At 37.1% G+C, this 12992-nt stretch overlaps 1 protein-coding gene across 1 annotated transcript in view; it reads left to right on the forward strand.

Annotated features, from left to right (window-relative positions):
* Window positions 1-12992, forward strand: part of LOC106905108 (ryanodine receptor 3) — a 114916-nt gene that overhangs the window by 14628 nt on the left and 87296 nt on the right. Inside the window, exons 2-3 of the mRNA XM_088002843.1 lie at window positions 5443-5562; window positions 8353-8457. Coding sequence (XP_087858969.1) covers window positions 5443-5562; window positions 8353-8457 — 225 coding nt within the window. The remainder of the gene's footprint in view (window positions 1-5442; window positions 5563-8352; window positions 8458-12992) is intronic.

Consider the following 12992-nt stretch of genomic DNA (forward strand, 5'->3'; position numbering starts at 1 on the left):
CTGCATGTTTTCCTGTAGTACCCACCCAGTAGTGTCAATCTGTCCTGCTACAAAGTCTCTGTATTTGAGCCAGTTTCTAAACAGTGTTCACAGGTAGCATGCCCCAGGTGATGATGAAGACTTATTACCCATTACGCTGCAAAGCAGTGCCACATGGGGACAAAGACAAGTGGAGGCAAGTGCAGTGGTTCCCTGCTCTACTGTGCATGTGGATGAGAGCTTTTTCCATCACTTTACTTGTTCCTTTCCTTTCTTCCTCCTTCTCCTTCTGTATGTCTCTTTACCCTTGAGCCTCATCCCAAGGGAGCACTTGGATCAGCTTGATGTTGATTCACCAGATTCTTTGGCACTGCATCAACCTAAAGAGGACAGGGCAAATCTGACCTCAAAGAGCGAAGCTGAAAGCTGTTGCAGCTGCAGGAGGGAAGTCTGGATTTTATCACCACACGTCTTTACTTTGATGGGATATACTTAGTAATAGCAATTTCCTCTTAATGGGGAGTATAATCAACTTTTCTGTGTGGATATCGTTTAGGTATTTACATGCCACGTGCAGGTGAACACTTTAGAATAGAACTGTTCTAAAGTACCATTAATTCATAGTTGAGTGAGCTATAGAAGTCTTCTTTTAAAAAGGCAAATAAATCTGTTTTTTTTTTTTTTTTGGTCAAAATATAAAACAGCAGTTATAATAACTAGTTGTTATTTTCCAGTCTTAAGGGACTTGACACATACTTGTTTTATGTCAAATAGGCAAGTTGCTGAGATGACTTACAGTGCTGATGTAGCATTACTGAGACACTAACTATTCCATTTCATAGGAATGCATGCAGATATAATAAGAAGAAATTTTTGTATCATGAAAATTGTGTGCAATATAAAATGGCTAATATTATCAAGCTTTTATTAAAATGTAATGAAATTATGTAAAATGTATTATCACACAGTCAGCAGCTTTAATATTTTTATTGAACTGATATAAACTGTACTAATACTAACAGTAGCAATAATAATGTGCCACGAGTTCTTCTGTTACCGCCTGATGATGAGTCATTAATGAGCTCTTGGAGTAATTTTGGTCGGCCACTGTGGTTCCCTGGAGTCACAGCCTCCAGACTGACGGATGTCATTTGGTTTATAATAAGTTCTTGAATTTCTTTAGATCAGAGAAATATGTACTTGCTGATATATTTTAGCCTACTTCATTCTGTCAAAGTGGTTAGAGTTCTTTATTTTATAAGCCTGAAAATAATCAGACTGTGCAGAGATTGCTGAACTTAAATTTATATTTGCCAAAAACCTGATAAATTGATGTTAATTCATAACATAAAAAGCTGCCCAGCTACTTTTCTACATAGGACCACAATGGTTTGGATATAGCATTTTTATCTTCATAAAGCAAATCATGATTTAAAATCTTCAGTTCCATTCACCATGTCAATCTTTATCTGACAATTTGATGATCTGCAAAAGAATGACAAAAAAAAAAAAAAATCAAAAACAGAAGACATCTGTTGGGGTTAGTACTGTATGCTTAAGGCTCTTAAAATGAAAGTTTGAAAGAAGATGTGCAGAGTTCATCTGGTGTGTCGATTGCTTTGACAAAACACACACCGATCACACTGCTTCAGGGAAAACGCCTTTCCTTTTGTTTTGGCTTTCCTGTCAAGTGTGATCAGACCTTCAGCTTTAATCCCAGTGGTTCAGCAAATCTGACAAGTAGCCAAGAAGTTAAACCATACTAAGAAATTCAGCTAAACGTTAACTCACTTTGGGTACTGGAGATGGAGGACTACATGTATTGTTTCTTTTTTCTATAAGTAAAGACAAAAACATTTACATGAAGTTGTTTTTGCAGTTTCCAAACTACAGTTACAGTAAAGGCTTTGTTCTCTTTGCTGGTTGAAATATCCCTGCTTTAAATTCAATCTGTTCTGCTTTCAACCGAGATGGTGCGTTTGATGAGCAATGGAAAAGTAAAAGGTTTTAAGTTACAGTCACCTCTTTAAATGGTGATTTTATTGTAAAAAAAAAAAAGCAACAGAAACCTTGTTTTTTTATGGTAACTAACTATTAAGGCAATCTGCTCATTGTTTTTTGTTTTTGTTTTTTTTTTACTTAAATTACTGCTTTAAAAAACTGTGGTGTCTCCAGGATAAACAGAAAAACTCATAGCCACAGCACTGTGTCCTGATATTGCACATAATAAATGTTGTACAATCTACTTTTTAAGCACTAAAGCAGTTGTATTGCAAAATTACAAAGCTGATACACTCTCAGCACAAACATTAAATTCAAACGCTTTAACATTATCCTGAAGACGTATGGGTTTTCTCCTTGAGAGCAGGTTTTGTTTTCAGCAGGCTGCAGTAAAATAGTATTTGCAAATGTACATGTGTAAATAACTGTAGGGGTAGAGAAGACAGATACATATGATTTTTTCTAAACACGTTTTTATGCTGAAAATGAATGTTGAGCCTTTTTTTTGTCAAAGAAATGTTTAAAATTTCAAATGGGAGGGCAGAGTAAATTTGAACAAAGTTTTCTGGGACCTGCTCTTCTCGTTGTGTCGTTCTGTTGATGCTCAAGCTGTGCAGTGTCTTCTTTAGAGACGCATTCAAGAGACGTTTAGATTTAGATTTTCCTCAGATCTTGCACCACTGACCCATTCAAAGTTAGAGAGAACATCACCCTTCATACAACCTAATGTCTCTGTCTATGAATGATTGATAGTAGTGAGTCCTCTGAGTCCCCGGTGTGTGTAAATCAAGTACAACAGGAGGTGGGTGAGTAAGGCTTAAATGCAGGAAGAATGAGATGGAAGCAAAGACATTTGAGTTGCCTTCTCTGATTAAAGAGGTGATTCTGTTTGTGTGTGAGCTGCTTGGTGCTCAGACAGGCAGCAAGGCAATGAGTGGATCAATACGGTCCTATTGTGGGCCGAATCAGCCCGGTGCTTTCTCTACCAACAATGAGCCTAATGGTATGTTCTATCCAAGCCAAGTGTTGGGTTGCCATAAAGGGCTATTAATTTCAATCTACATCTGAGTTGAATAACATTTTTATATTGATTTGTGCAAGTTAGCATCATTCAAAGCCTTTGCCATAAAACCCATGAATGACACTATCAATTCCAGTTGTCAGTGCTCGCTCTTGCGCATCTTCTCCCTCCGGCATATACTGTACAGTAAAATCTGCTGTATGGATAAAAACACAAACTATAAACCCAAACCTCCACCGTCCGTAATCAATAGTTCAATAATAAGTCCTTCCAGTCTCTTCTTTAAAATTGTATTCATTATTTATTGGCTACTTTTATCTTTGATCTGGATAGCTTATTATCCAGTGTGTGCTTGACAAACAAGGGCAGCGGAAAAGTGCAGAAAAAGACGGAAAGAACTAAGAATGTTAAGTTTGGAAACATGCACCTGTGATGTCAACTACAAAACAAATTAACTAAATTTTTCCAAGTGATCAAGGATTTCAAAACAGAAGCAGCACTAAATTTGAACCTATATTTGTTGCTTTTTAATTTCCAAGCTGTTTATCAAGCCAGACAGCGAACGGCAAAGTTTTTCATATGGGACTGATTAAAAAGAGTTTTTTACGGTTGATATTTAATTTTGTATAAAAATTGACATACGTCTGAAAGAATTATAATTACTATAATTATAATTAACTTCACATTTAAATTGACTGATTAGAGCGGGGTGTTATAAACGCCATAAATATCATGGCTGAAGTAAGAGCTGATAAAACTAAGATCCCAAACAATAGAAAGTAATTTTAGAACAATATTAAAACTAAAAAAAAGGAACAAGAAAAATGCTAATAAGGATATTAAGATAAAATTAAAAAGTTTAAAATACATCAAAGTAGGTGAAAGCTGAAATCTAAATTCAATGGGTACATATCTTAAAATCAGAACTGTAAAAAAATTGAAATGCAATAATTTAAGTTCAAAGTAAAAGAAAAGAGTAATTCTCAATTGCTTAAAAAGTCAGTTAAAAGTGAATCATCACAAGGCCAATTGTTCAGATTTCTTAGACGTTATCTATTTCTTACTTTATTAGTTTTAATTATTGCATTTTTGAGTGTTTGTTTTCTGGTTTTTAATAGTTTATTTACATTTTTAAAGATTACACCAAAGACTGAAATGAAGAGAGGAGTTTGGACTCCTTGAATCATTTATATCCAGAATGGTGTGACAGTAACCATTTACTGAGAAAAAAACAAAAACAAAACTCTGTTTAAACATCATCTGCTATCTAGATGTGCATTAAGCGTGGTTGTCATGACCCTGAGGATTGTCATGGTGAATTTCATACTGTACATCTGCAGAGCTGTATCTCATTGCTCTGTCCAGTACCAGTCTTCTCTATTTCTGACTGTGTGCTGCAAACCCAGCGTGCTGCAATGTAACACTATAAAGGGGAGCTCTGCTGTTACTACCTCTAGTGCTGCTGCACCCTGCTCTCAGCACAATTCCCTTGCATTAAATAATGGAGCTGGCAATTGTGCAGAAGCCCCCCTTCGCTGTCCCACGGCAGCCGATATCAGCAGATTTCTGCTTGCCCCGCTGTACTGAAGAGTAGCTGTGTCCAGTACAGCATTTACAAAGCCAATGTTGTAAATACAGTCAAGTCTTTTACACAGCAGTGGCGTCAGATGTTTGTTTTCGGACTTGGGAAACCCAGTGAGATTTTGTTTTTATTTATTCTTTCTTTTTTTTATTTTTTTTTTATTTATATTCTTCATCAACCAAAGTAAACCCCACAAGGGACAGTTATGAATACTTTATTGGCAACTAAACAGGGCAGTCATCAACTTCTTTTTTGCCATAGTTCTTGCTTTGAAATTGAACATTTTTAAGATCATGATGGCCATGCGATGTTAAAAGCTTCCTATCCAAGAGCCTGTTCTCATGGTTAAATATTATGCATGAAGGGTTAGGATTTAGGATGAATCCCCAGTCAGCACCCAACACCTTACAAACACTATGCTAAAGTGTAGCAATCTTGTTAAAGAAAAAGACTGTCTTAAAACTTGGTGATTACAACCTTTGACTTCAATTAACTGAAACAATTTATTATGAAAAGTTAAACTTCCTTCTGGGATAATTGCATTCTGCAGAAATGTATATATTTTTGTCATGCTGCACATTTTGGATTCAATTCAACCATTATTTGTTCAGAATATTTTTAGAGTTCTCTTTTGGCTTCTGCTTACTGTTGTTTGCTTTTTTTTTTCTGTTGGGAAGAACCCCTTTATTCACAAACCAACACTGTACAAGAATCTCCCATGATCACAAAGCTAGAATTGGCATGTGTGTGGGTAGACGTGGATTCTCTCAGGATGTGACACCCACACACGCGCTCATGCAGCCAAACAAACTTCTTGTTAGCACAGAGGCACAAGCTGAAGTCAGTTTTGTCTTGACAGGATGATGAAGTGGTTCTCCAGTGTGTGGCCTGCATCCAGAAGGAGAATCGTAAGTTCTGCCTGGCTGCTGAAGGGCTGGGAAATCGCCTTTGTTACCTGGAGCCAACATCTGAGGCGAAGGTAGGCTGACTCCAGAATTGGCGCCATTTGAATCTCGATATAAAAAAAAGAAAACAAAATGTTTCTGTGGAACCCAGATGCATGATACTGCAGCGAGGCAGCTCTGCTCAGAGTCATGAACTTAATTTGATTACATTTGTTTTCATTGCATTTACATAATAAACCCTATGGTCATGCACACATGCACTAACAGAACCAACAAATGCCACATAAAGCAGACTGTAAAAATGTGGATCACATTCGTTTAGATAAGAGACATCTGTGAATTGTGTTCTTATTTTGGACCGGACAATTAGTGAAGCCAGGCTAAAAAGCTTAAAGCAGCAGTCCAAATCTTCCTCAAAGCAAAAAACAAATGAGAAAAAAAAAATAGCAGCTTAAATCGACCGCAGTCTCACTGATGAGTTTCTCCTAAAAAGGTTCGGCTGCAGCATCACATCTCTGTGGGACTGCTGTAAGATGATAAAAAAGTATCTGAAATTATACTCAGGGATATGTTTGAGGAATAGATCCAAAGCAGCGTCGGCTGTAATTGCCTGTTGTTTTATTGTTGTTAAAATTGCATTTGCAGGTTTGTAATTAGGAAAATATAATTGTTTCACTTTGTAAACAACATGGTTGCCACTTTAATGCATTTGTCAGTACAGAATCCATATTATGGAGCACACCCACAGTCAAGTGTTCCTCTTATTAGATAAGAATACTTTATTAATGGTCTATGCTCTTGCCTTTTAAATCACCACAAGCTTTCATCTGCTCATCTAGCGTTGATGCTTTACTATAAAACTGTAGAGGACATGATGCCTGCAAAGAGCATTTCACTCTGGTTGTTTGTCTCCGAGATTAAGCCAGTTAAAGGTAGCACCATCTGATAGGTTAAAAATTAAAGAAACACGAGAGGGACAAGATAAAAGAAAAGGGGCAAAGCTAAAGGGTCTAATTTAAATTTGCATGAAGGCAAAGATCCATGAACTGGTAGAGTTTTGTATGTTTTCTCCTTCATGTCTCACCAACTGTATGTGCATGTGTCCCTAAGAGGGAAGTTAGGCGTTCAGTCCATATTGGATGGTAATTACACCTGACAGGCATGATGGATATTCTCTCTTTCAGGCACTTTGTCTTCATTACCTGCTGTTTTATGAAAAGCATCACCCAGGTTTTGGGAGCAATTACAGTGGTTTGAAAAGAAAAAAAAAAAGAAGCAACCCAATAGTGCCATTTAGAGGTGTATGATTCAATAGGAGGACTTCTTTTCCTGGGTAAACTAGTCTGCTAATGGAGCACAGAACCGGGTTGATTTAAAGAGCGTACTGTTTAAATGGTGGCATCAATCGGTCTGTGAACAGCCGCTTGGACGTGATTTACAACCAGTTGCTCTTGTCTGTCAGACACTCAATATGACCACTGAAGGAAGGCCCGCTAACCGTTATACATGTAACACCATCTCAGTTTGGCAATCAATATCTACAAGATGTATATTAATAATTTTGGATACTTTTAGGATTTGGGATTTCTTACTTATCAGCTGAAATCAGCTGATAAGTATCAGTTGTTTTAGCATTAAAAACAATTAAGTCACTATTTTCTCAGAAAGTAGTGATTTTTATATTTTTCCTCAGTTTGTGCTCTGGCTACTTGTTACTTGATTTATTGTGGTACATCATAATTGGGACGGCGTTCTCAGACTGGTAAATTTCCCCTATTTTTTTCCAAATATAACAATAGTCATTATGCCCAAACACCTTAGTTTGACTTAATGACCGCAAGACATGTCTTCAAAAATTAGTCATACAGTTTAATTTGCATTTCTACCAAACACTAAAAAAAAATACATAAATGAAAGCCATTGGATAAGAAAGTAAAAAAAAATGTTTTTATTATTGCATTGAACAAATAGAAATAATTTTACTAATGAGATGAAACAGAGGTGTTGTTAAAATAAATGATCTCAGATTTTAAACAGCTGGGTGACAAAGAGTGTATAGTTAGCATAAAATGAGGTTAGATTGACCTGCATGAATGATCTACTTTAAAACGAGTTCAGAACTGAGGGAGGAGGCAGCCTGAGTTTTCAGGTTAGTACCATTTATCTTTTAGCCTCAATGTCCCCACAGCAGCTTCCTCATTCTGTCAGAGAATCAGCTGTCCCGTCTGGTTCTGCCCTGAATTGGATTTTCAAATGCAATTTGGCATTTTTTTTTTCTTTCAATATATCTAACTGTGCTTCTTCTAAGAAGCTGCTATACACTGACCAACCAGACAGAAGCTAAGGTTAATGTCTCTGAAGTGCAATTTAATGAATGTCGCCTACCCGTTTAGAATGAACTCTGTTTGAAACAGATAAAAGTGCAGCAGTCAGCTGTGATTTTATGAGTGGGAATCTAATCATAGTATCCCTGCAACATTCTTTTTCTGGCTTAGCGAAAAAGCATTTTGCATCTGGAAGTTAAGGAAAATGCTTTTAACGCACTAACCAGAGTAAGACGTGATCAACAACCAAAAAGTTTCTGTAATATTTTGTTCCTTTGTGATTTTTTTGATTATAATGATAATCTGGGTTTTTGATTTTCTCGATATTTACCTTTCACATCTTCCAAACCGTTTTGTTGATGGTATTGCTAAATTAAGTCTTTTTGATGATGCAATAAAACATTAAGCATTTTTAAATGAGTAAAGATAGGATCTCACGCTAGCAATCATTCAATTAATAATAATGGTCTAAAGACAAACATTACTGACACCATAAATCTCTTGCAATTATTAACCATGTGCTGTTTGTTGTTGTTGCAGTATGTTCCCCCAGACCTGTGCATCTGTACCTTTGTGCTGGAGCAATCTCTATCAGTACGGGCTCTACAGGAAATGCTCGCTAAAAGTGGACAGAACAGTGAAGGGGTGAGTGAGAGCACACTGATCTCCACCATTATACTGCAGCTTGCAATTAACCATCCATTCAGTGCACACAATATGAAAAATTTTCTCTTGTTCTTTCTTTCAAACAGTAATTTGGGTTGCTTAAGTCAACCACTGAAAACCTTAAAAATAAAGGAAGAATGGTATTTGTTTTGGGCCCTCTGGTTTTTTGGGGAGACGGTTTAGATTTGCAGGAAAAAACAAAAAAAACAATTTTCTTGGTTCTTTTTCTACCATCAAATAATGCTGCACTAATTTCACCTGAAAGGTGGGAAGTAAAAACTTTTTTTTATTACTTCAAAATTGTGGTTCTATGTGTCTCTAGACTCAGCTAAAATTCTGAAATAATACTGTATCTATTCTATATAGTGTTTCTTTTTTTTCCCCCAGAAAGAAAATTTGACATTTTGGTGTAGTTCAATTCTCATTTCATTCTGAAAATGAAAAGTCATTTAAAAATTACTTTTGCCATCTGTGTCTGCATGAATGCGAGTGATAAGTAATGATCCTTTAATTTAAATGAATAATTGTAAGTAATTCCAACGCCTTGATGTATTTCAAAACACCCAAATTTGTATTGTCTGTTGGTGAGGGAAAATCCAAAACCTTTCCTGAATGCTTTTGACCATCTGACCAACAGTGCCCAGCAACAACTGGGGAAGGAGTAGTACGTAATCAGTGCAATGGTAGCTTAATTTAGTTTGCACAACTAATTGCAGAAATACAATAACAGCACATGTTTGGAGGAGCGAGAAAAAGCGCTTATGTATTTCTTGTATCCAACTAACATAAAAAAAACCAATACACGTGAAATAAAAAATGAAAAGAATTTATACCAGTAAAATAACTATATCATAAGTGACAAATACTTTAAAAATACAAATACAAAGAGTTGCCACTAAATATTGCTGTTGGGCTGTGGTGAAAAGGAAGGAGGCTGTGCACAACATTTTGTGCACAGCCTCCTAAAAGGACATGCAAACTTACGGACTCTAAAAATGAGCTGTGAAAAGGGGTCATGGTACTGTAATCCTGTTATCATATCAGACATTTCATGAAGACCTTGCGAAACCTTTATCTTGAAATGAAAAAGCAGGATAGGATGTGTCTTTTATCTCAGGCAGTACAGGGCCCACTTTGTTCTACACTGCACACTTTAGAGAGGCAGTTGTAATGAGCGCAGGCAGTTAAGTTCAAGATTCTTAGCTTGTCCAGTCAGTGTGAGGAAATTAAAAGGCCAAATGGGCCCATCATATTGGTCTGGGCACTCTGAGTGTTGAGAGGTCAGGCTGCTATGAATAATGATAAGGATAGAGGGGATACCATTGATCTTGAACTAGATTTGACCCAGCAACTTAGGGACAGAACTGCAGAGGAAATCTGCATGTTTAATCAATATCATTTGGATGTCATAGGTTGTAATTCAACAAATCAATCTGAGTCCATGACAGTGCATTAGTAAACTTCTTTTAGTTTGGCCCTGCAGTGACAGATGTGTAATTCTCTACTGTTTATCTTCTGTTCTCTGTGTATAATCTTCATCCTGTGCATGATAGACACGCGGCCCGGATCGATGGGTATGTTCACCAATCATGCCATTAGCCTCTTATCCCTTGTGCATGCATGACACATCATAGTATTTATTATAGTAGTCAATTTACCAATCTGTTCCCACCTCATTGATTCCCTGCGGTTCCTGCACCACATTTCACCACTAAATACTAACAAATAGTTTGGAAGTACAGTTTATCACACAAATGAACCAGTTCTGGGAAGTGATGGATGCTCTCTTATGGATTTTTGTACACAGTCTGTAATAGATTGTTTTATAGGGTTTATATATTGACTTCCCAGAACCCTTAGTGTTTTATTTTTTCTACAACTGATTAACTAGTGTGGCTCTAATACTGGATTGGCATCAAAGCAACACTCAGTAATGCACATCAAACTACACAGGATGAGCCTTCCTTTGTCATAGTATTTTCCTCTAATCAAAGTAACTCTATAAAATGAAATAAAATTATGCAAATAGCCCAGCTGTCACAATTATTTCTGTAATGAACCAGAAAATTATCACCAGTGATGTGGTCAAAAAAAAAAAAAAAAGGCTCCCAGCATAATTTCATGCTTTCATGTTCCCCTCTTTGATGCTGCATGGTTGGTGATTCTAAGCATCTTTCTAAACCCAGAAACCTTAAATCATGAATGTCCTGCTCAAATGGTCCAACTACCTCCTACTGATGAACAACCATTTGATTCAGGTGTGTTGAACCAGGGAAAGAACTAAAACATGTAGGTGTCTGAACCTCAAGGACTGACTTTGGAGACCCCTGCATTAAATTCAGAGACAAACGAAAATGCCAGGAATTGAGTTTCTTGCCACAGGGGGACTGTTTGTCTGCCAGAGTGATGCGTGTCAGGACCATTTCTTTCGCTGGTGTTTTTGAGAGCGTTGGCGGTAGCTGGAGAGGATAGCTGGAAATAATTGTATTGAATAGTCACTCATGTATTTCATATGTGATACTCAGTTCCTAGTTTAATCAAGCAGATGCTTTCATCAGGGTCAAAAATAGCCTCCTTCTAAGTTACTGACGTCTCCTAGTTTGTGAAAAATGAATGAATGAGTCTGATTAACCAAATGATGACCATGATGAAATTTCGAAGGTGGATTGCTGAAATCAATCAAGAATTATTAGACATAGATACACACAAGGATAACAATGTAATTTAAATGGCAATGACTAAACTGAGCAAAATTAGAATAAAGACAAGTCCAACTTCAGTAAAAAGAAAGAACCTGCAGTGAGCCTGCAATAGTTCCATACAACTCTTAGCTTGCCATCTGTAAAAGTGTCAAACCTTATTCATCCACCTGGCCAGCAGTGTGCAGCAACAGTTGTTTTCTTGCTGGTGGTTTAGTTACTTACGATCCCCCCCCCACCCCCACCCTCCCCCCAAAAAACCCCAAAAAAACAAAAAACAAAAGAAGAATCATACTTGCCAAGCAATTGACCTTAATGCCTCTGAAAAATTAAACAAGTTCTAAACTTGGCTTTGTTTAGTGTTATTCAGCAATGTTTGAAATAAATCTCATTCTAATCTACCTCATTTACTCATTTGAAGTCAACAAATTTAGCAGCATAAAAACTTGGCAGTCTCATTTAGGTTAGTCTTGCTTTCTATTGAAGGTTTTTAATTTGATTAAATCTTGTAGTCGGTTTCGTGTACTCATTTCAGATATTTCTTCGTACTGTTTTTCCATTGCTTTTGTTTTTAGCTGCAAAAACATCTAAAGTTGTTTATACTTCCAGTGGCCATTTCAAGCCCCTTGAAATGGCCGTTTTCACTATGTCAACTTCAGCGTATTCTCTTAGCTCACGTTTATCCATTTTCAATATCCTCTACCTCTTCATAATTCTTTGCCTTTGCAGATATGTCGCCACAGGAAGCAACAATAAATGGGAAATGGGGGTTGAATATGTCTCGACTGAGGCTCAGAAATCAATACTCAATTGAACAGATGGTATTATCAATAGGCAGTGGCCGAAGCAAATGGGTAGTTCAGGCTGATTTAGCCAGGAGGCAGTGAGACACAGTGGGTCCCTGCAAAAAATAAATAAATATAAAAAAAAATAACACACAACAACTGTTGTACATGCCATCCCTAATTTAACGCAGAGTACAACCAGAGCTGACTGACCTGTTGGGAGGGTGTGTGTGTGTGTGTGTGTGTGTGCGTGTGTGTGTGTGTGTGTGTGTGTGTGTAGGTGTGTGTGTGCGTGTGTGTGCGCGTGTGTGTGTGTGCTGGTTTCCAATTCCTGTCCTGTTCACATCCCTCATTTAGAGAGAAAAGCCACAGCAGTGCATCCATGCATTCACTGTCTTAAGGCTAACACTCCAGGAGTTTCCATCTCTAAATGTCAAACTGAAATAAAGGTTTCACATGTGTGCAAACATCTTTCACTGTTTGGTACATTAAAAAAGTTTTGTGTTTTTTTTTTTTAGATTTTTTATTTTTTTTTTAGATTTTTAGGATATTCTTTCTAGCTGCCAGCACTGAAAGCAACATCAAAACCCGATTTATTAGCTGGGGTGATTGCAGTTCGATGTGCCTCACCGCATTAAGCTCAGTGCCTCAGCCGGCAAATGGGAGCAAGCAGCAGAACAAAGGTAGCCTGGAAACCAGTGCTGCAGTCTGCGTAGCACAACTGCATCAAGTCACAGGCGGACTACTTTCCCAGTAGCAAGTGAAGGCAGGTGGAGATGAGAAGAAGAAAGAAAAGGAGGACAAACAAAACATATTGGAGCTAAGGCAGCCATGTTACAGAGTTAGCAGTCAAATGTTCGGGGAGCATAAATTTGCTAAATGTCACTGTAGTCGTTTTTAACAGATGTATTTTTGCTTGGGTTCATTTTGACATATTAAAGTGAAATACGGCTTTTTTTTCTGCCATTTTTATAAAAACAATTTCTTGATGGCATGACAAAGACTGTGTTTTGTAAACTGGCAAAACAAG

Source organism: Poecilia mexicana, unplaced genomic scaffold, assembly GCF_051168715.1.
Source record: "Poecilia mexicana isolate PSO_F unplaced genomic scaffold, ASM5116871v1 scaffold_22, whole genome shotgun sequence".
Classification (NCBI taxonomy): domain Eukaryota; kingdom Metazoa; phylum Chordata; class Actinopteri; order Cyprinodontiformes; family Poeciliidae; genus Poecilia; species Poecilia mexicana.